Source organism: Eschrichtius robustus, chromosome 1 (genome assembly GCF_028021215.1).
Source record: "Eschrichtius robustus isolate mEscRob2 chromosome 1, mEscRob2.pri, whole genome shotgun sequence".
Lineage (NCBI taxonomy): Eukaryota > Metazoa > Chordata > Mammalia > Artiodactyla > Eschrichtiidae > Eschrichtius > Eschrichtius robustus.
In genome coordinates this window covers 10,909,376-10,933,339 of record NC_090824.1, presented here as the reverse complement: position 1 = coordinate 10,933,339, position 23,964 = coordinate 10,909,376, and the positions used below count along the sequence as shown (strand labels likewise).

Sequence of the window (23,964 nt, the reverse complement as noted above, 5' to 3'; positions counted from 1 at the left end):
TTATTAAAGTTTTCTTTGGAGATTAATTTGTATAAACACAAAAGTGAGTCTGTTTAAAGAAAAAAAAAAAATAAGGCAAACAACAGGAGGTATTTGGATAGGTGAATGTTTGGCAAACAACGATTCACAGGATGAAATGTGATCTACTCGGCCAGGCACACAAGGCCCTTCACAGTCTGAGGGGCTTGGACCTCCCATGAGAAGTCGCATAGAGTCACACCTCCAAGCCTTTGCTCTTGCTGTTGCTTCTGCCTGGATGCCCTTTCCCCACCACCCCTTCAATGACCTAGAACAATTCCATTTATTATGAAGACCCAAGTCAATGTTGCTGTTTACTGTGGCTGTAGTTTGGCCCAACTACTCAAGGATTTCCAGTGCACCTGGAGAACAATTTCTGTGCTCTCTCAGGTCACTTTTTGTGGGTCGCTGACAGAAGGCCTTCCTTGAGGCCGGGAGATCCCAGAGACCAGAATGGTCTTTCAGGTCTGTGTCTGGCACAGATGCTCGGTTCGCACAGGATGAACGGAACAGACTGTAACTGGCGGATGTGAATCCATCAGGTACAAACACACCTGGAAGCAGCACGGGCCTGGAGCTTGAATAGCGGAGGGAGAAGGAAGTTCATGGAAGGGAAGGGAGTGAGGGGCCAGGGGCCTGAGGCGGGGCCCCACAGTACAGCCCAGGGGTTCCTTCAGGAGAGAGGAGGAGGGTGAGAATCTTGGGAGGGCAGGATCCTGCAGAGGCCTGGAGCAGAGGGCCTGGTAGGCTGAGCTTCTTGACTTTAACTTGCACTTGAATCATCTCAGAACTTGTTAGGATGCCACTTCCTAAGTCCCACCCCAAAGGCTCTGACTTAGTGGGTTGAAGTGGCCCTGTGCAGCTGCACTTTAAAACGAATGCTTCAGGTGATGCTGAGGGCCACACTTTGAGAAGCACTGAGCCACGGGTGTCAGGGAAGAATGGAGACAGGTGGGGGCCTAGCAGACAAAGTGCAGAAACACACGTGAACTGCAAAAGATTCCACCAGAACACTGCATCCCTGCCTGCACACCGCAAGCTTGGAAACACGGCTTACCAGAGAATAAGCCTCGTCAAAGTTACTTAAAATATGCCCCAAGTAACTCAACGGAGATGTGTTTAATGAGGTGGATCCACACATGAGCTTGGGCATTCTATAGGCCGCAACTTGACTGATCAAACCAAAATACAGAATCTCTTGTTAGAGACCTTATCAACTGGCAATTGTAAGCAGGGAACTTAACCCCTACGGGTCAGGACTGAAGCCATTTCTGGCTAAAGAAACACTCCTTTGTTTGCAATCAAATTGTTCAGAGATGAAATCAAGGCGAACAAGTGACCGGGGCGGGGGAGGGGATGCGGGTGTGTGTGTGTGTGTAACAGAACTCGCTGCAAATAGCTGAACGGCACCCGTGTAACTTTGCTCTCAGGGCCTCCACTTCGGTTCTATACTAATTGCTCCCTTACACGTGAATTAAAATCAAAAAATGAAACCATGCTCACGGGAGGGGTATTTCAGACCAGCGCCCATGGCTGCCCCCCTTCAAGGCCTGGCCTCCGGAACAGTCCAGGCAGAGCCACTCATCAAATGGAGATTGACTTTTATCTGATTAACCAATGGAGAAACATCTTTCTCCATCTCACAGGAACATTCTGTGGGAAAGGCGTTTTGCAGACTGCAGGGAAAAGTTGGGTCTTGGCTTCCCTCCTGCTCGGCCAGTGGAAAATTACAAAGGAAGCAAGGCTGCCCTCTGCTTCCTGGCTTCCCGGGAACCTGCTTCCCAGGTCCTTCCTGGGCCCCGGAAAACGCGAAGAGAAACCGGAACCAGGGCTGAGCCTTTACTTACCTGGGGCGGAGAGGAGTCGGGGCGGCGGCGGGGGCGGCGGGGGCGGGGGCAGCGGGGGCGGGGGCCGGCACTGGCAGATGTGTTGACAGCTGTCGGTCACCTTGGAGCAGGACTTCCGGGGCTCCCCGTGCGTCACCTGCAGGAATGGGCACGGGCGCCCGAGAGAAGCCGATGCGGCAACTGGGAGCCCAAACGGGACCATCCCGGCCCACCCACCCCTGCAGACCTAGGCAGGAAGAAGAGCCAGAAGCTGGGCTGGCTCACAGGGAACAGTGTTATGCGGGGCTGGCCTGGCAGGGATGGAGACCTAGGTTGTATTTCCAGCTCTGTGGGACTGGGGCAGTTGGCTTGGGCATTCATGAGAGGCTTCTAGAATCTCCCCATCGTGCAAATGAGGAAACTGAGGCCCAGGCAGGAGAAGTGGCCGCCTGAGGTTCTCACACCCAGATGGTGACAGGGCACTGATTTTACCTTCTGCGTAACCTGACCTAACCGCGTCTCCCATCTGCCCGGCTACGGTGCAGGACCAAGCCCTCGCCTCTTCTCCGGCCACAGTTCCTGATGGCCTTTCTGTGTCCACTCTGGGCCAAGGTCCCCCCATCTTGGGGGAGGAACCTTACCCGGCCAGGCCTCTGCTCTGGTGGCGCACGTGACGAAGGGGAGCAGAACAACCTTCCCAGTGTGATCCACGAGCCACCCGAGTGGCCTTGTGGGCAGGTCAGATCTCCATTTTACAGGTTCTCCTGGCACCGGATTTCACTCTGTGTGGCAGAAATCCACATTGGGGTGTTCACCTAGCTCATCCGCCTATTTACCACTGGACTCTACTAAGGTCTATGGGGTCAGGGGTCAGGCCTTTTATTTTTTCTCTCGCCATCATAACACCTAAGGAAATGCCTGGAATTCACCAGAATCCACACTGCTTGATTCCTGGGCTGGTGTTCTTTCAACACCAGTCCCACTTTCCCCATCTGTAAACTAAAAAGGGGAGCAAAAGTGGGTTGTGTTCACCCAGCGGTTCCCAGCCCTTCTTGCACATTAAAATCTCCAGGCAGCTTTAAAAAATACTCATGCTTGAGCTTTTCCCACGCCAGTTAAGTCAGAATTTCTACAGGTGGAGCTGTGCATGCGTATTTTGTTGAAGCATCCCAGGTTAAGCTTCTAACGTGTAGCCAGTGAGAGAATGGCTGGCTTAGACCAACTGCCAGCATCCCTCTCTATGGCAGAGTGCCATAAATCTTTAAACCTAGCATTTTCTGCCTGTCCAGAGAACAGCTGATTTAAAGACATGAAGGAAGAGTTGGTGGTCACCCCCTACTTCAGTGATGCCCACAGTTCATTTCTCTGGCTGTCATCTCCAGTGAGTAGAAACCCAGAACCCCAATTTCCCTGCAACCAGCCACGGAAGGCCTGTCTGTGGAGGCCAGTGCAGACCCTTTGCTGCACGTGTTCCAGGCCCGCAGAGAGAGCCAGCAGGGCTCGGCTGCTCCCTTGCCACTTGGCAGATGTGAATAGGATGGGTAATGGCTACCGGAATGGCAGCAGGCGGTGGACTGATTTACAGCCCTGACTTAATATTGACGAGGCCACGAAGCTCCTGCTCACCACCTTTTAGTGTTTTTAAAGGACCACTGACTGCATTTCAAACTCTGGAAGGCAAGCTTACCTCCCGCCGGGAAGAGCATATCCTCAGACGGTGAGCTTTTTCTGTTATTTTACGGAGATGGTTAACTCCTTAGACGTCATGGCGAATCCACTGGCTTCTCCCCCAGCGTAGTTGTCAGCCCTCCCATCACCATCTGGATTCTGACCTTCTAAGACCATGGCGGTTGCTCAAAATCTCCCTTCTTCCAACGGCTGGCCTCTGAGATTGCTTCTCCGCTCAACTCTACCAAGTGTGCAAACTTCAAGCAATGCCATTGCCAAAGCAATTACTTTCCCACTCTCCAAGGTGCAATTTATGCAAGAGCGTTCAAGGGGAGCACGTTTCTTTAACCTGGCCCAACACGATGACCTATTTTCGTGAGAGGCTGTAAGGGCACATATGTATAAGAGTGCTTAATGTGATGAAATTACAGGCAGGGAAACCAGGGCCAAGTTTCAAGGCTGAAGTGGGGGAAGTGAAGGCACACACTGCGTGTTAAACGTCTGTGGTGTCTCGTATAACGGTCCCACTGAAATGCGAGCGGGCACAACTGTTTACCCAAAGGTCATCAGAAAATTAGCCAGCCTGGGCGGGCTGTCCTTCTCCCCGAGGTGGGGACCCCTCGGGCTCCTCACTGGTTTGGTCCAGTGCAGGCCTGTGGCCGCTGAGCCTCCCTAGACTGACAGCTGGTTACACAGGTCCTTTATCCACGTGCCAACTTCTATGCATCCTTCAAACCCAGCTCTTACGTGGCTTTCCCAGGCAAGCTGTCCTGAACCCCACGCCCCCCCAGATTAGACCCAGCTGCCCAGTGCTGCCTCTTCACCTCGTAAACCCTCCCCTTTGGGGCACCTTTCCCACTGCTAATGTCCTCCCACACTAAGTTGTGAGCATCTTGGAGCAGAAAGGTGGGTGGGTCTGTGCTTTATCAATCCTGACCAAGTGTGACTTCCTGAGCCCTACTGTGTGTCAGTCATGGGAAACAGGCTCTCCTCTCACCATGAGGATAATCAAGAGAGGTAGCTCTTGTCATCCACACTTACTGGCTGGGACGACAGGCTTGGCAAGCCTAAGTGATTCACCAAAGTTGCACAGGGCCCGGCGTTCCGCTGGTGCTCAGTAAAAATGTGTGCTGGGGATTGTCTGCCCAGCAGTGGAGAAACATGGGATCTACCCTATCCCTCAGCTCCGGGTCCACTTTGGGGTTCTGCGGGTCGGCAGTGTTGTGTTTAGACCAGCAGAGAGGAAATCTCAGTACCACGAGCTTGTCTCAAGGCCTGGCTTGGTTGGTTTACATCCTGGGGAGTCTTACAAGGAGAAGAAACTTGCCCCTGAAGTCACTTGCTCTTAGCTAGACCTGACCAAGAAGGAGCAGAGGCCCAGAGAGGTCAATGACCCGCCTAAAGCCGGTATCGCGACTTCCTGTGAACACTTTTTATTCCAGTTGTGCCATCTCCTGCCTTCCTGTCCCTGCTCTGCAGCGTTCTCCTGGGGCCAGAATCCTGAGGCACAGAGAGGTCCTGCACTCACCTGGATTTGGTCCCTGGCACTGTGGTCTGGGGGACATGGTGCTGTGGCAGCCACTTCCCACTTCTGGCCAACCAGTGTAGCTCTCTGGCCCAGTCCTCCTAAATAGTCCTTGAATCCATCCACCTCGCCTCACTCCCAGTGCTACAGCCCTAAACCAGGACACCATCACACCTCCACTGGGTAGCCCTGCCTCTCTCCTAGGGTTGCCAGATAAAATACAGGACACCCCTGTAAAGTTTCAGAGAAACAACAACATTTTTTAAGTATAAATATGTCCCAAATATTGTATGGGATATACTTAATGCTCAAGAACGAACCATTGTTCATCTGAAAATTTAACTGGACCACCTGTATTTTTATTTGCTGAATCTGGCAACCCTACTCTCACCAGCCCCTGTGCCCCTTGCCTCGCCCGCTCCCTGAATCCAAACTTTGTGCTGGAGCTGGACTGAGATTTCTAAAATGCCAATCTGAGATTGTATCGCCTCTTTCTTAAAACTTTCCACAGTCCCCAGAGCCCTCAGGATCAAGTCCAAAGTGTAAGACACGATGTTAGTGGCTTACAACAGAGGCCTCACCTGCGTTCTTCCAATGCCTTGCCCTCTCCTCCCACCTCGGGGCTGCTCCCTCCACCGCCTGGACACTTCACTCACGCTAGCATCCTGACTCCTGATTTCTCCTTGTTCATGTCTCAGCTGAAGCACTGCATCTGCGAGGTTTCTCTGAATCTTCCACAAGCTCCTGTTTCTAAGCTATTTGCTCCTACTGAGCACTCTTGCCTATTATGACTTGTCTAACAATCTCTCCAGTGCTAGACTGTCAATGCCATGAAGGCAGGGATCCTTAGATCCCTTGCACTTAACACGGGGGGACCTGGCAAACAGTAGGTGCCCAATAAATGCAGCTGACTAAATAAGTGAAGCTGTAATGGCTTCATCGCTTGGGTCTGGGATGGCTCCTCATTGCCACACAGAGACCCACAGGCCCGGATCAGAGCCTGTCTCCATGACAATTGCTTTAGGGGGGCGCCCACAAGGATGATGGCTTCTGGTATCTTTTATCGAGACAGGCCAGCACCACAGTAACTTGATGAGACACACTCCTGTCACACCTAATAAATTCGCCAGCCTGTCATCCTCTTCACTTGCAAAAAAAAAAAAAAAGGACTCATCTGGAAGTGAACTTAGAAGAACCCTAAATCACAAAAGCCCAAAATCTCAATTCCAGACACATGAAGGAAAAAAGGGAAGAGCCTAAAGAGCGCCCCCACCAACCTTGTGGCTATTTAATGTCATCTGACTGTAATGATTAAGTTTCTTATTATCCAGGCAGCAGCCAGAGGCTCCTGGCTGATCTCAAGGTTGGAACCCGGTGCTTTGAGGGACCACAGACCTCTTGCTTCACCAGTTATTGTGCTGGTCTCACCCTTCCAGATGTTTACGACTTAGAGGGATTCTTCTGGCAAAAAGCTCATGAAAGCACAGATAGATTTCTTTATATGCAAGAAACTCCTATGACGTGACAAATGATACTCTCTCCACTTAAAGGGAAACACATGGCTTTGTGCACTTTGATTTTTCCTCTTCTCCCCTCTCTTCTCCTGGTTTCAGCTCTTTTGCTCAAAAACCAAATCCATTCCTTCCAAAGCCCCTTTTCCCTTGACTTCTCAGTCCTTATCATTTTTAGATTAATCTTTCCAGCGCCTCCAGCCAAGATTTTACCCATTCTACTTGTCTGGAGGATTTCTTTTCTAATTGATTTTCACAAAAATTGATTTGTATTGAGTAACGGCATCTGAAATACACACACACAAACTTGCTTGTGTGAGTACCGCCTGGCTCAAGAACACTGCTAAAACACGAAGCTACTTTACAAAATCCTTTCTTTTGGTGGTGGGAGTGGGTAGGGAGGTGGTGGATCTGCTGTTTCTATCCTGCTAGTTCCTGCAGAAAATTCCAGTCCTTGGAGATTAACAACATCATCATGTTGCTCTCCGTACTAGCTGAAAAAGTCTCCCAGAAGAGGGAAAATTGTAAACAAGTGAATACAAAAAGGAAGTGAGCTTAACACCTGAGGTTCAGCTAAAAGTTGAACAAGAGAAACTGGTCCCAAACCACCCAAGTGTTTAGAAGTGACAAAATTCTGAATCCCGAGGAGGCCCAGCTGAGTTTAATAACTGCCATTTCACACATTAAACAAAGCTGTCAATTCCGAAAGGAAAACAATTGTGAGTGACACAGAGGCAAGCCAGGGAAGAGAGCAGAAGATGGGCCTGGCGCTGCAGGAGGGGGGTATGCCCCTCCCCCACTCGAGCTCTCCCCCCAGCTGGCTGGTTCTAGCATTAGAGCCCCTGGTTCTCTCCAGGGGTCACCAGCGCTACCATACAAGCAGGACTGACCACCCTGGTTCCCAGCAACGCTCCATCACTTGGGACAGCTCATGAACCTTGGCAGCCTGGCAAGCTGTGTTGCTCAATCCCATCTTCTCTAGACTGTCACCTCCTACTCAGGGTAACTATCTGAATAGTCCCCAAACCCCAAAATGCCGCCAGGGGGACATGAAGCTGCAAATACCCCAGAGTGGGTATTTCAATGACTGAAATGGTAAAAATGCCGATCAAAACAATTCAAAATTGTTGATCAGACTACGTAGCAATCAACAGAGTACCTGGCTAGCCAGATAGATGAGTGACGTTACTATTACTACCATCAATAATGGCGGCAACAGCTGCTATTTAGTGTTTATTATGGTTCAGGAGCTGGGCTAAGTAATCTTTATCTTATCAAGTACTTATAATAGCACAGTGAGGAAGAAGAAACCAGAGCCCAGAGAGGTTAAGCGCACTGTCTGAAGTCCCCCAGCTGGTAAGGGGCAGAGCTGGGGCTCAAAATTCAGAGCTGACACCAAAGTCCACCTCTTCACCATTCCACTGTACTGCTGACTGTGTGCATTCTGGGAGGGACTAGGCACCATCCCGTCTTACCATCTCTTTGACCCTAACACAGGTCCCTCGAGTTGGTGGCTACCTGGTCTCTGCCCTGGGGACTGGGGGGCCCAGGGTGAAGACTCCATCCGCAGGCAGTCCTTATAGATGGACAGCTGCTCCTTACATTCCCCCACCAGTGGCCCCCTCGCAAAATCTGTCCACATCCTCAACTCTACCACCTACAAGAAACAACCCCTTCTGTGTTGAAGTCCAGTTTAAGAAGGCTAATATGAGGTTTACTAGTGGCTCTGATGGGAAATAAAGAAGGTATATTCTTGGTATCATTTTTCTTTTTAAGTTTGTAAAAGCTCTAAGGTTTCTTTGTCTGCATTTCTGCAATAGAATATTATCATCAAGAAGGCATTCCCTCAGCCCTTTCAGTTCCAAGGCGCTGTCCTGCAGGCCTCAGCAGGCCAGGACCGAAGCCTCCTTCCGGAGTTTCTTATCTTTTCAGGGCGAGAGTATGCATCCTTTCTTTTCCTCAACTCTTCCCAGGACCAATCAGAGGGGCGACTGCAGGAAGCCAGGGTCGTGGGAGTGAAGTGACAACCATCCCCTACCCGGTCCTGACCAGGAGGTCCTCGGGCGCGCGCAGCCCGCGCCACCGCTCACCTGCACGAAGCCCCAGAGCGGGTGGAGCGCGCAGTGCAGCAGCAGTGAGGGCCAGCAGTAGCCACGGCGCAGCACCAGGTCCCGGAAGAGCATCTCGGCCCGCGGCACCCGCTCCCGGGGCGAACTGTCAGGGGAGCAAAGCTCGGGTCAGGCGGGCGCCGCTGGCACCATCGTGGTTGCGCACCCGCACACACACGTAGCAGTCCAGGTTGGGCGGGCACGCCCCGCACCCTGGCGCACCCTCGTAAAACTAGCCTGGCCTTTCATTCCAGCTTGCATCCTCGCTGACCCTTCATGCACACTCACGGGGGCCGGCATCCAAGAACTTACAGTCCGTCGTGGTGCACGCCCCCGGAATCCTGCGCGCAAACCCTGGCCCCATGCACACCTCCAGAAACAGCCAAGCACGCTTACCGAACCCCGTGCACCTCCCCGGAAACAGCCATGCACAACTCTCTCCCACTGTGAGCACACTTCAAACCCGGCGGGCACCATTCACCCTGCGTGCACACCCACAGAAACAGCCGTGCACACCCAGCGACTCCTGCCCGCACGCTCGCTGACCCCGCATGTACCCGCTGCGTGCACCCTCTCTGCCCCGCCGGCCCTCACTGCGCACCCTGCAACACATGCACTTCAGGGCGCGCCCCGTTTGCCCTCGCGCTCTGCCGAGCCCCGGCCTCCGGCCTCAGGGCACGAGCTTCCCCCACGTCTCCTTCTCCGCCCGCACCCCTCCGGGGCCTTACGCCACCTTGCCTGGCGGCGGCCCCAGCCGATCCTCGGCGCGAGGAAGGGAGGCGCTCGCTCCCCCCGCGGCAGAATCTGTTCCCGAGCGGCCGGACGGCCCCCATTTAAAGCCAGCCGCCTCCCCAGTCCCCCGCCCTCTAGGCGGGGCCTCGGTCCTCACCCTGGCGACTGCGCGGGTGCCTGGGGGCTTCACATGCCTGGGAGGAGCGCCGGGCACTGGAGCAAAAGTTTGCGCGCGGCTTGGGCCTCGGGGCGGCTGAGCCGGGGGCCCCGGCAGGGCGCGCTCGCACGGGGCGCAGGGCGCGGTGGCTCCGGGCTGCGCCTGGCCGCGCACGGGGCGGGAGGGGCGGCACCCCGCGCCCAGGGCCGGGGCGGGCTGCCGAGGCTGAGGCGGAGGGCGGGGAAAGTCTCCTCCTAGCCGCCTGGAGCGGGCGGTGCGTGCCCTCCCCGGGTCCCCTTCCTCCCCGGTGGCGCCGCGCGGCTGCCCGGGGCGCTGGGGTGCCCGAGCTCGGGCCGCCCGTCACGCCGGCTCGCGAGAAGCAGCGGCTAGAGGCGCTGGCCGCGAGCGCCTGTTCTGGTCGCAGGGCCGCGGGCGGAGGCGAAATAAATAATGCACGAAAAAGGAAAACAGACGTGAGCCGAGCCAGAGCTCGCCCGCCTCCCGCCCGGGGCTGCGCTCCCGCCCGCGCTCCCCGCCGCCGCAGCTGCCGCCAGCGCCGCTGCAGTGATTCCTCGTCTCCATCTAGTGAGGCTATTGTGTATTGGGCGCTTAATAATTTATTTATCCACCCGCGAGGCAGAGGACTCCAGCTCCCGAGGGTCTTGCTCCTTGCCTGCCGTCCCCCCCGCCAAGTTTCTCCGAGGGGGCGGGAAGGGGGTAAGGACTGACTCGTGGAGACCCCTTTTCGCGCTCGATCCCTGCGGAATCCCTCCCCTCCTCCACCCCATTCGGACGGGGCCCGAAGGCGCCCCGGTTGCCCGGGCTCGAGGTGCAGGCCGCCACTCTCGGGGCCAAATGCTGTGTTCTCCCTTCTGTAGTCCCGGGCGGGGGGACCGTTCCAGCCACACGACTGCACCTTGGAAGGAGTTGCCGACGGCCCCGGGGAGGACCTCTCCACCACTGCTTTTCGTCAGCCATCTCAAACTCCTGTCTGAGGCGAGATTATCAACAAGTCGGTGGCGAAGTAGCGCGTTACGTTTCTTTCAAACAAGCTGCCCCGGGCCCCGCCAGGCCGCGCCACAGGTATGCACGGCCTCGGCTGATCGGGTGGGAGCACCTGGCGAGCGCTTTGATTGATAGAGGGGCTCTCCAGAGCGCCCCCGCCCCCAAGGCATGGACAATCTTATTTTTAGGTTGGGTGAAGGAACCAGGGGGTCAGGACCAGAGAGCGGAGAGTCAGACACCATAGCTCATTCATCGAAGGAACATTTACTTAGTTCCTTTCCCCAACCTCTCTGGGCACCCTTAAGTCACCCCCTGTAAACACACACTCTATAAACTGCTCTGCAAACCGGCTTTCAGACCAATTTCCTAGCGACCTTTTTCATGCTGAGTGCTGACCCGAGGCTCTTCTCCATGCAAACTCCGTAGAGCCGCATCTGAACCAGCGAGATGTTCGGACGCAATCGTGAATGAGGCCCTGTCCCTTCCCTCCAAGAGCTTGAGGTCTGATCTGGGGGACAGATAACAAAACCAGCCATTCCACTGTCCATTGGCGTTCTGCTGTCAGCTCTGTGTGACAAAAGCACTATAAGGGGAGGAGAGAGCAGTGAAAACTGGAGGGAGGGTCAGGAAAGGCTTCCAAGGTTGGGTGACCGGCCGGGAGTGGGGGAGTATTTCAGGCATTGGGAACCCCCTGGGCAAAGATGTGGAGATGCTTGTTCATTTGTTCATTCATTCCATACATAGTGTCCGGAACACCTACTAAGGGCCAGACAGAGCATTCGATGCTGGGTATACAACAGTGGACAAATCAGATCTTCTTGTTGCCTTTAAGGGGCCCACTATAGTGGGAGGAGGGACGGGAAGAAAATATTGGTGTCGGGGCAGGAGGGGCTTCCTGGATGACTTGCTTTCACCAATGGTTTGAAGCAGGAGCATGAGGCACAAAATGAGCCCTATTGGTCAGCTGAGGTCAAAATAACACGGTATTTTAATGCCTTTCCACTTAAGCCAGCCAGGGTATTTTGTTCAGTCCACGACTTCAGTCTTTAGATATGACAGCGGCCCCTGAGGTTTATATGGAGCACTTTGCTACTTAAAAATGTTCTTACATCACATTCTAATTCAGTTCTTACAATTCTGTGGGGGTAAATGTAATTGCCCCATTTGTCAAGTTCAGAGATGTGACTTTCCCAGGATCACACAGCTGCTCACCTGGGATTCAGAAGTACTGGCCCCAACCAGAGGTCCAACACTTCAGGAGAACCTAGGCAGGTTATGCCTGTTGGAAAGCCTGCATTATCCATTCTGATCTTCGGTATTCCTGTACTGGACCCAGTCTATGCACCTCTTGAGTGTCAGCTGGCTCCACATCCTCCCAGCCCTCATAACACCATGGAATATCACATCTGTCTTAGGGTGAAGACCAAGGAACCCATGGTACCTGGGATCTGCCTACTCGGGCCAGGTAACTCTCCTCAAGAAATGCAGGGGCATTAAACCTTGCAGCAAATTTTGATGAACAAAAGACAAGAGATGGGAGGGACCCAGCATATGGATGGTAGTAGTTCCATTTGGCCTGTCAGAAGATGTCCAGGAGGTGTGATTGAGTAACTGGCAATGTTTTCTTCCAAAGATGCAGCCACCTCGATAACCCACAGCCTTATATTTACTGTCCTCCTTCCTTCCTTCACTTCCTTTTTCCTTTATTTTTCTTGTCTTAGGATTGTAGCCCTCAATAAAGTGTTAGCAAGCAAGCATTGCTTCATGCTTTGTCTCCTAAGGAACCAGGGACAGTGGGTACCACAAGTGGTCCAGAAAGCAAGTCTTCAGGATCAGATGTTGGAGCTGGATTTCCCATCTATCTGGAAGCCGCAGGGGCCCCATTACTGATGGGAAGCAGGTCATAATCACGCATATATTTGACATTACTATTTGTAAAGCTTCACCTCTGGCTAAGTGAAATGAGATGTGGGTAGAAAGCAAGGCTATGGGAGGTCAAGTGGCCACTGTGTTTGATCAACGATAATCATAAGGATTGTGAAGTTAGATGGCTTCTTCTGACAGCACTGGAGATTCTGCAGAAAGAAAGTGATAGGGAAGCTGTTTGCCAACTTGAGGCATACTTTGTGAAGGCTTTAAGGGCACTCTCATCTCTTGACATCCACAAGGCAGACTATGCTGAAAAATAGGCTCAGGATCTGATTGCAAGGCTGGCAGAACTGGAAAGAACACGACACGTGCAGCCACACAGTTGTTCACATCAGGGCTCTGATAGGGAAAGAGTTGGACCTTGTGATCTAGAATAGGAATATTTGGGCAAACAAGCCTGAAAATCTTGGGTCTGCAGGGGGAAGTGGCTCAGCTAATTGTTTATGGAAATAACAATACTGAAAGCTCAGGGGCATGGAGGTCAGGTAAATAGTCAATGGATGAACTCATAGGAGTGGACACAAAAGTATGGATGTTCCTGCCTCATATTCATACTCACTAGGGAGCACCCGTTGCCAGGGGGGCTCTCAGCAATCAGTTGGACAGGATGACCCAGCCTGCGGAAGTCAGCCAGCCTCTCCCTCTCGCCATCTTAGCGCTTCCCTGAACGATGGCTTGGTCTGCTGAAGGCTGAGCTGTGGCATCAGCTTGGAGACAACAACCTGTGGGGTTGGGCCATTGTTCTCCTGGTTGCAGTGTGAGTTGATAGATGTGTCTCCAACAGCAAGAACACACATGGAGGAGACATGGAGGAGAGTCAGGAAGAAGCCCAGATTTTAAACTTTTGTTTAAAACCACTTGTATCTTCCCTCATTTGTTCTCCTTTCTTAAATCCTAAGAAAGGACCAAAACTTTGGGAAAAGTTGTCAGGACTGGGCATGCTTGGTGGCACAGCCTGGTCCAGTGCCATTTTCCAATGTCACAGGAGAGTCCAAACAGATATGATCCAAGAGAACATTTGATTGGAACTGCTTGGTGGGCCACCGCTCTGGCCCAGTGGGTCAAGTCCAAATGCCAGCTCAGCTGGGAGAGCTGGCTTCATCTCTTCTCTTCTGTGTGCTGGGCCAAGCAGGAGCCATCAGGATGAAGGAGATAGATCCTCCTCCCCAAGGTCTCACATTCTGGTAGAGAGAGGAGAAGCATACATGATCCCTAAGCTGCAAATAGGACCGTTTCTCTTCTCTGCTTTCAAGTCCCCAGAAGACTCTCACACAGCACCCAAGCAACCTCAGCCCCTGCCACTCCGCACTCACTCCCCCCTTTGTCCTTGGTGCTCCAGCACTTCCTGCTGTTTCACATCTCTCGGCTCTGCTCACGCTGTTTCCTGTGCTGAGAATCTCTTCTCCTCTTGCCAACTTGGCTGATTCCTATACAGTCATCCCTGTCTCCCTTCTCCCGATCTTACACACCTCTCCATCATGGCACTCGAATTATTAGGACGTGGGCAGTCAGGGATGCAGCAGGGCGTGGACTTAATGGAAAGAACTCTGGTATTGGTGTTGCTTGACCATGGGAGGAATCTGGAAAGTTCCCCTCAGCTCTCTAAGCCTCACTTTTCCTGTCTGCAAAACAAGGATGCTGACATTCACTTTGCTGGGCTACAGTGGGAAATACTAGAAATAACGCACGTAAAGCGTTGAGCCCAGTGCCTTCACAGCGCAGGCCCTCAAGAAATCCTGTCCGTCTCATCTAGGTGCAAGTTTGTCTCCTCTCCTAATTGTGCGGGCCTTGGGGGAAGGGGCTCTGTTTTATTCATCTTTGAGTTCAGACACCCGGCAGCCCCCCACGTCTAATAGGAGCTCTGTAAATATTTGAGAGTGACTGTAGAACCCAGTGCCACTGGACCTCTGTGCAAGGGTCTCCTTCACTCTCCAACCTCCCTTCTCACTGTCTCCTGTTACCCCGCCTCCAGCCTCCTTGTTATTTAAACACTCAGACCCAAGCCTGCCTCAGGGCCAGGGCCTGGGCCTGGTTGTTCCCTCTGCCTGAACACCCTTCCCCCGTTTCATCAGGGCACACTCCCTCACACCTTTCAAGTCTTTGCTTGCCTGTCACTCTTCTACCCAGACCCAGGCTGACCACCCTATTTAAATTGATAGCCCATGCCTGCTGGCTTTCCCCATTCTCCCATGTTGTTTTATTTTTCTCGCTAGTATATATTGCTTCCTAATACACACTTTTAAAACTTGTTTCCTGTGATTAGTATGTGTCTCCTCTCCTATTAAAATGTAAGCTTCTTGAGGGCAGGGGGTTTGCACTCCTCTGTTCGTAGCCTGGAGCAGATACTTCCTGCATTCTGCACCATATCCGCTCAACACACCGCTGGTTTCAGCACAGCCATGATGGCAGCTCCTCTGCACACTGGGGTCCTCTGCCTCCACCCCCCCCCCGCCCCCCACCTCCCCCAGTAAGCTGCTTATCTTTACTTTTCTGCCTGAGAGCCAAGGAAAGCAGGCAAAAACCAGAAGTGCAGGGGGCGAGGCCTCCAGAAGGACCTGAACAACGGAGTAGGGTTGTGGACACATACCCTGGCCTGCCTTTCTTTGAAGACTATTCTGAAGCTCATTCTTACAGTTCCTTGGGGGTCCCCCCCTTAGTGGACCGAGGCCCTTTTGACTGCGGGGAGGGGACCGGGTCACTGTCCCCATTAACACAGCCTTAAGTGGCTCCTCCCTCCTCCTTCTGGGCTCACCTTCCAAACAGATCACCCACATGAGTCCTGGTCTCACGCTCTGCTTTTGGGAGAACACAAACCAAGAGGCCTCCACACTCCAAGCCTAGAGCATGCGTGACCTACGACCGCCCGGTACATATTTGTTGAAGGAGTGAATGGAAAGAGAGACAACTTAACAGAATTTTACATTTTGCGTCTTGCTTTCTGATGAAATGTTTGGGTGACTTTTTTTTATCATAAGGTGAACTTGCTGAATCCTGTTTCTTCTTGTTTACACTAGGATTTTCACAGAATGACTTCTGCCTGGGAACCTGTCTTTGAGCTTTGTAGATTTTTCAGGGAATGAGGATTTTTGCCATTTACTTTAGTCAGAAATGTCAGAAGCATCCAGGAGCTTGAAGATCTGCTAACACCCGCGTTGACTGGCCCATCACTCAGCTATTTGTTATAACTTTTCAAAGAGCATGCCTACCTCAGAGTTTGATGAGAAGGATTACCTTGGTGTGTTTGTCCCTGAAATAATTGAGATAATCTGTGCTCATTTAGGCACTTAACGAACACTTATAGAATACAGATTATGTGCCAGACTTGAGCACTGGAGATCAGAATTGCCTGAGAGAGGGTCCCTGCCCTCCCTCTGGGAGCTCCTGGCTAGTGGGGGGGACAGAGAAGGGAAGAGATGATTATAAACATGGTGTGAGAAGGGCTGTGATAGTGGTGAGCACAGGCTGCAAACTTTCAGGAAGAACCTAGTGCTTTCAGCATCTCGGCATAATTGTACTTTCTGCTTTAGATTAACCAAACTGTGATTTTCTGCACACGTTTGCTGTTTACAACTCCCTGCCTTTGCATGTACTGTTTCCTCTACCTGGAATGCTTTCCCTCCATCTTCCTGGCAAAGTCCTAGTCATCCTTCAAATCCTGGCTTACATCGCTTTGCCCAGGAAAGATTCCCTCCCCTATCCCAACACCCCACTAACCTCATCCTGTCCTGTGCTGTCTGTAGCCTGCCTCTTAGGAGCTGCCCTTTTTAGCCTCTTGTGTGAGCAATGAGTAATTGATGGCGTAGGGGTGGGGTGCACGATTTGGGAGAAAAACATATTGACTCTGATATCAAACAGAGCTGGGTTTGGATCTCAGTACTGCTATTTCCTGGCTATGTGTTCCTGGGCATGGCTGGAGAAGAGGGTGGGAAAGTACAAGGAAAGAGGCTGCGGGAAGGAAAGACTCGACCGCGGTGGGCCTCGTGAGCCATGCTAACATATCTGGAATTCATTTGGGGGGCAGTAGGGAAGCATTTAACAGTTTTAAGCAAGAAAATGGCATCGTACAGTTGTGACTTATAAAGACCATGCTGGCATCACGGGGAAGAGGGATATGAGTGAAGAGGTGCTCAGATGGAAGGTGGGCAAGCCGAGGGCTGGCTGAGAGCCTGGACTTAGAGTCACACGGTTTAGGTTTGAATAGCAGCTTTTACCTAGCTGTGTGATCTTGGGCAATCATTTACACTCTCTGAGCCTCAGTTTCCTCATCTATAAAATGGGAACAATGAAATTACTTTCTTTTCCTGGGAAGATCACAAGAGAACATAAATGGGAATGGGTTTTGTCAACTCTAAAATACCATGCAAGTACTAGACATGATCAGTAATCAGTGGGGGCTTTAAACATGTTAGTTTATTTCTGGTAAAAGGAAGCCTGGGGCTAGTATGGTGCTCCACAGAGTAGGGTCCAGGTTTTTTCTAGCTTGTTGATCTGCAATTCTCAGCATGTAGGTTTCTTTTCACTTCATGGTCCAATATAGCTGCTTGAACTCCAGCCATCAGATCCACATTCCAACTAGCAGGGAAAAGGAAGAGAAAAAGAAGGGTAGGTTCCTCCCTTTAAGAACACTTTCTGGAAGTATCAAATGACATTTCTGCTTACATCCTATGGACCTGAGCATAATCACATGACAACACCTAGCTGCGAGGGAAGCTGGGAAAAACATTTCAGAGCAGCTATGTGCCCAGCTTAAAATCAGAGATGCCATTACTGATGAATAAGAGAGATACTGATATTGGGGGACGACCAGACAACTAGCAATTTTCTTGATTTTCACTGTGGAGTTCATATGTTAGATTTCTTAAAAGTGAAATGTATGTCACCCATAGGACATTAGACAAGAAAGAGCAACCCCAGAGGCAGTGTTGCAGGAAGGGTGCTTAATTATGTTATATAAGAGGTTCAAGGATATCCCTTTTTCCCCAGTAATGGGGGGCCCTCTTTTGGATCGTATTCCAAGGAGACAGTGACACCTACCTGCTTGGGGGAGGCTTGAGCAGCCCCTCATGTTGATGCAACCATGATGAGCAAGACAGAGGGCAGCCTCATGGAGCTCAGGTCAGAGAGGCAGGGGGCTGAGGGGCCCATGGCAGCAGCAGGCCAGGTGGACCGTCAGGAGGGAGGCAAACCTTTGAGTTTTGCAAGAGTGTGAAAGAGGCTCTAAACCAGAGGCAGCCAGCCCACGTAGACAGCATGGGGCCACACAACCTGGAACACACGGGGATGTCTCCCTGAAAGCCCAGCTCCTCTCTCCCAGCCTCTCTGCACTTCCTTAATGGGTGGAGTGGCAGGCTGAGACCAGACACCGCCAGACTTCTTCTGGCATCCATGGTCTATACCTAACTGAGCATAGAGAAAGCTTTAAAAGAGCCCCAGAGTAAATCATTCTTTCCAGGTACTTTTATCTTTAGATCCTTAGCATGCATAGAATTAAGATGCTGGTACCCAGAGTTAGGTGAAGCAGGCAATAAGAATGACTACCATTTCTTGGCTGTTTACTAAGCACCAGGGTCTGTTTCAAAGATATTACAGTGTTAACTCCTTATATCTTCATGGCAAACTTACAAGGTAGTTACTGTTCTTGTCACCATTTTATAGATAAGGAAACTGGGAAAGAATGATGAGTCTGCAACAGTGGTTCCAGAGTGTGCCCCTTGCGGCATCCACCTTCCATGCCATGTGACTTGGTATTGCCCTCCCACTGACTCTGGGCCTCTGTGACCTACTTTGGACCCATGGGAAAGTGTAGTGTAAGCAGAGCCTGGAGGGTGCTGTGTAACTGGGTTTTCTTACTTTTGCTTCTCTTCCCATGGTCACATGGTGCCCTGGCTAGCTTGCCAGAGGTGAAAGACACATGGAACAGAGTTGAGTTGCTCCCAGCTGAGGCCAGATCAGCCAACAGCCAGCTGAACCTCAGACCTGTGGGTGAGCCCAGCCAAGATCAGCAAAGCTACTTAGCCAATCTGCAACTGACTCCTGGTGCATGAGTAAACCCACCCAGATCAGCAGAGCCCACCCAGATCGAGGGGCCTCCACAGATCTGGGAGCTAGGTAGATATTTCTCAGTGTACACCACCGAGGTTTAGCAGCATTATCATGACACCGGATAGCTTGTACAGGAGATTACGTAAATTCCCAGCCAGTCATTGGTACAGCCAGGAGTTGAACCCAGGTGGTTTGCCTGCAGAGCCCACACTCTTAGATGCTCTTCTATTCTGGCTGTTGGCAAACCATGGCCTGCAAGCCAAATCCAGTCCACCCCCTGTTTTTGTACAGCCTATGAGCTAAGAATGGTTATTATAGATGAACATTTTCAATCGGTTTGATGATAGGGAACAGTTACTTTGAACCTCAATTAAACAAATGCTACCCCACAAAAAGGAGTTCCATTCTTCTCATTGGTAGACTTATTATTCAAAATGTATACTTAATTATTCTATTTCTAATTTCATCAATAATTACTTGTGGAAATTTGTTTTATTATGTAGGTATCTATACAATATCCTTGATTTTGCCTCTTAGCTTGCAAAGCCTGAAATATTTACTCTCTGGCTCTTTACAGAACAAGTTTATACACTCGTGTTCTATATGATAGTTTGACTGAGATGTTTGGTCTTTGAATTTGGTCCTCAGGCCCAGAAATGGAAAGAATCCGACAGTTAAGAGCTTGATAGGCCCTCAGAGGTCTTCTAATCAAAACTCAGAGGCAGAATTAGACTCAAGGTCTCTGGTCTCCTAGCCCAGAGCTCTTCTACTGCTTTCTAGAGGGACTTTCTAGTTGGATTTGTTTAAAAGCCTCCAAATCTCCAACTGGAATGTTCTTGGTACCCACAGGCCTCCTCTTTTTATCCTCCCTTCTGAGGGCCCGTGCCCACTCACATGAGAATGGATGATTCATTGTTTATTTCTCCAGCTCTGCCCCGAGCCGTCTAACATGAATTTGTGCTGTGTGCCTCTGTGATAATTAAAAAATTTGAACATTTAGGAATGATTTTTACTGCAGACAGTGGAGAAATTCTCTCCTGAAGAGTTTCACAATCTGGCCTCATTAGAAAGGAGAAATGGAATGGGAGAATTAAGGAGAAAACTCATTTCTTCCCTGAGTGTGTTAATGAGCTAAGCCACAGGAGGTCATGTGTAAGCTGGGCAGCAAGCTGCTGTAAATTAAATTTATTACGCACCAAGGGATTCTAATAAACATTATTTAAAAATAGCAACAGACAGTCATTTGTATTATGTCATGTGACCTGGTTATGGCGACACATTTGCGCCTCTGCTATTAATCAGAGTCACTTTGAGAGGCAGTTGATAAATACTTTTAGAGCTACTGGCACCTTCCACTTAATTAAGATTGTCCTGGAAAAAAACAGGGTGAGTCAAAAATAGTCGTCGTGTATAGCATTGCACCCTGGAGGCCCTTGACGCTCATTAGGTGATGCTTATTAGGCTTCCCAAGAGGGATAAACCTGAAAGAAAATGCCACTTTCCTTAATAAAATCCCGGGCCCTGGAAGGTTCGCATTGGAGGGCACTTTCTTAAGGTCGGGGGTGGGGTGAGGTGGGGGGATACTGCTGAGCTTTGCTGGGAAGAAGTCACCTGTGCTTGGGAGGGGGATGGTGCTACCCACCTGCTGCCATCCCACTCCAGCCTCATAGGGGGCGCTGCTTGCCCTTTACCCCTCTGGGCCCAATATGGACAAACACCTTTCTTTCATCCTCTGGAACATGAAAGAGAATGTTCTAACAATGCCTAGAATTATCTTTGGAAAATACCAGACATGAGCTTGTCACTCCCTCGTTTAAGCTCTCTGAGTTTGTTGCTCTCTGTGATCTAGCACCTGCCTCCTGTCCCAGCTCTGTCCCCACCACTCTCCACATGTACCACTGACCGTGCAAGCAAGTGCATTCGTAGGGCTGAGGCTTTGGGATCTGGAATCAGGTTGACCTATGTTTGAATTATGGTTCCGCCACTTATTGGGTGGGCAACCATGGGCAAATTACTTAACTCTTACCTCTGTTTTCTCATCTATAAAATGGCGACAATTATGCCTAGCGCATAACGTGTCATGAGGATTCCGTGAAATAATCCATATGAGGGCTGGGCACTTGGAAAAGCTCTCCAGAAGTGTTCAAAAAAACAACAAAGAGCCTTAGCAGTAGTTCCTTGGCAATGCTGTTCCCTTTTAATTCTCTTGGCTCAAACCAACCTCACCCCATGCTTTGCCTCATTAACAACTTTTCATCCTTTGAACCTCTCAGCTCGAGCATCATTTGTCTTGAGAAGACTTCCAGACCCCTGTCTGATTTAGAGACCCCTCTTCTGGGCTCCTTTCACACACGGGTCCTTGACTTCATCAACGTGCTCTAATAGTCGGTGCCTTTGTCTAGGGCTGCCGTGGGCAAGGCTGAGTTCTTCAAGGACTGAGATCATTCCCTTTGCGTCCCAGTGTCTGGTGCAGATCAAGTGCTCAAAAAGCGTCTGCTGGATAAAAGAACCAGCAGAGGATATTATGAATTGAGGAAATGGGGCCCACAAAGAATGTGAGGTGAAGCTTATTTTGAGTTCCCCTCAAAGTAGAGTCTGAGTCAAGGAGTTGGGTGAAAGGTGTTTATTCCGAAGGGGAGAGAACGGGGAAGGAGAAACAGGCAATAATAAGTGCTTTATCACACTGCTGTGGGCCACTGGGGCTCAGCTTCACTGAGGACCCCTAAGGAGCTCAGCATTGTTCCCAGAAGGGAAAGGAGGTAGGGGCTTGTACCCACTGACTACCACCCCTGTTGGTAGGAGTTGTTAACCCCTCTGCATTTCTGGGCTGCCCTGTGTGGGGACCAAGTGAGCACCAGGCAGGGAAGCAACATGTGTCTGGCGCTGTAGCTGACACTCTGCAGCGTGCCCAGAACTGTCCACCACAGCTACAGCTGGCATCAGAGGTGAGTGAGGGGGGGTAGGGCAGGTGCCAAAAATGTCAGTGACATTTACCCATTTCCAGTTGGGGTTCCATTCCAGGGTCCTGTTATCTCCTCCTCGGTCTTATTTCGCATGGTGGACAGGATTGTGGCACCCACAGTTTAGGAGATCATGGCTGGACATCTTGACACCCTCAGATCCAGAACCCAGGGAGGGATGTGGCATTTTCTCTTGGCCCCCAATTCCATTCCCACCTGGGGGACCTGCTTCCTCCTTGGGAATGATGTATATGGCAGCCAGCCTCCAAGATGGTCCCAATGATCATTGCCTCCTGGTATCTGTGCCTGTGTAGACACGTCCTCCACTGAATCATGGCTGGCCTGTGTCACCTATAGAATATGGTGAAAGTGACAGTGTGTGACTTCTAATACCGGGTGATAAAAGGTGTTGCAGCTTCCATCTCGGCCTCTTGGATATCTTACTCTGGAGGAAGCTGGCTGCCATGCTATGAGAGCCCTCAAGCAGCTTCATGGAGAGGCCATTGTGGAGAGAAACCAAGGCTCCCAGCCAACAGCTGGTGCCAACTTGCCAGCCATGTGATGACCCTCCTTAGAAGTGGATCCTCCAGCCCTAGTCAAGCCCTCAGATGACTGTAGCTCCAATCAACAACTAACTGCACCTTCATTAGAGACCCCAAGGAAGAACTGCCCAACTGAGCCCTTCCCAAATTCCCAAGCCACAGAATCCATGAGCATAACGAAGGTCTGTTTGACACTGCTATACTTCGATTCGCAGCTATAGGAACTGGAATACCGTCCTCTCCATGGGGGACCCTCAACTTCGGTCTAAAATGGAATAGGTTTAACAAGATAACCATGTCTCTACATGGACTTTTTCAGCTTTAACAGGAGTCACACCCATGATGTTTCCATCCTGCCTTTTATAAAAGCTGAGAGGGTAGAGGGAGGAAAAGAATTGGGGAGGCAGCTCAAGACGGCAGTCGCCACCAAGACAATTCAAGTAGGTAGTTCTTCAGTTACTGGGGACACTTGATCACTGTGGATGGTCAAATGGAGAATTCATGTCCTAACCCAGGTGGGCTTGGCCATGATGCAGGCTGGGAACTCAGGCATGACTTGGGTAAGCGGAGGAAGCCAAAGCTGCCCTGGCCTGCTGGACTGGCCCTAATGGCAGATCCCACAACCCACATCCAGGATCCAGGTATTAGAACACACCTGGACCCGATCTGGTCTAGTGCCAATGCTCAAGAGAATTCAGTTTCGTGGGTGAACCTGGCAAATCAACACCCTCGGTTCTAGAAGGGTAGTTTGGATGAAGTCCCAGGTGTTCTGTCCATGATGGTTACGGTGTCTAGTTACCTGAGTGGAGGTCTCAGGACCTCCACCAAGTGGACCTGTTTTCTAGGATCAGGCCGTAGTTGTCCAAAGTAGCGTAGGGATCTAGTTACATGAGATGACGTTTACCTATGTAATGTGTTCCAAACAGTGCCTGACACGGTGTAAGCCCTTAATAAGAGTTAGCAGTGATGGTGATGATAATGATGATGATGATGGTGGTGGTGAGGAGGAGGAGGATGAAGAGGAAGAGGAGAACTGGCCAACGAAGTGGGGTTGAGGGAGGAGGTCCATTGGACCCCCAGGTGCCAGGGCGTATGCCTGGGGCACACGATTCCTAGCTTGGGCAAGTCATAGCCCCCTCCTGCTGGTCTGTCTGCTTTGGTCGGGACTGGCCAAGGATCTGGCGGTGTGGCCCCCTTTTATGAAAAAGTGAGTATTTGGGTGGGAGGAGCTGGGATTCCCTTGGGCTGCGCTGCAGGAGGTGGGGCATGCATCATTAGAGCAGATTAAACAAGGAGCAAAGGAGCCTGGAATTTGCATCTGAAGAAGGGCTACCTCAGGACCCTAGAGGCCGTGGGCATGGAGGATGGGCAGAGAGTAGGGCCTGGACCACAGTGAAGGTTTGCTCGGGAAGGAGAGCGAGAGGAGGGAGCTTGCTTAGATGACCAGTGAAGGCCAGTTAACAAATCCAGTCTTAAAACCCTGTTCTTTCAGAAGAGAAAGGTCAGCGTTTTATGTTGGAGAATTCCAAGAAAAATTGCAGAGAGTCCCCTTCCCTCCGCGAGCCCTGCAGAGGACAGAGCTTGGGCCCTCCATTCCCGAGGTGCTTTTGGCAGTGGTCTTAGGCATGACCTGAGGCCTCTGTGAGCTCTGTCACGGAGAGCTCTGCTCCCAATGTGTTCACCTGCCTCTGCTGGTGGGTTAGGAGTTGGGGCGCTGCCTGGAGGTCAAGGCACGTCGGCAACAGGTAGATGGGGATCATCCCGCATATCCAGCCTGGGTGACAGAGGCCACGTGTGGGTTTTGGGGATAAGAGGAATCATATCCCTGGCTCTGTGAACGCATAGCCGTATGGTAGTAATTCATTCCTTAAGTTAACAGATGTTTCTTGGCCTGCTGTGTGCCCGGCATTATGGTAAGCAACAGAGACAATAAAAGTAACA

The 23,964-nt window shown here is 51.2% G+C and overlaps 1 protein-coding gene across 1 annotated transcript in view; it reads right to left on the bottom strand.

Annotated features, from left to right (window-relative positions):
• Positions 1–8,731, bottom strand: part of PRIMA1 (proline rich membrane anchor 1) — a 57,258-nt gene extending 48,527 nt beyond the window's left edge. The window contains exons 1-2 of the mRNA XM_068553595.1: positions 8,639–8,731; positions 1,866–2,001 (exon numbers count right to left, since the gene is read on the bottom strand). Of these exons, the coding sequence (XP_068409696.1) occupies positions 1,866–2,001; positions 8,639–8,731 (229 nt within the window). The remainder of the gene's footprint in view (positions 1–1,865; positions 2,002–8,638) is intronic.
• Between the last annotated feature and the right edge of the window lie 15,233 nt (positions 8,732–23,964).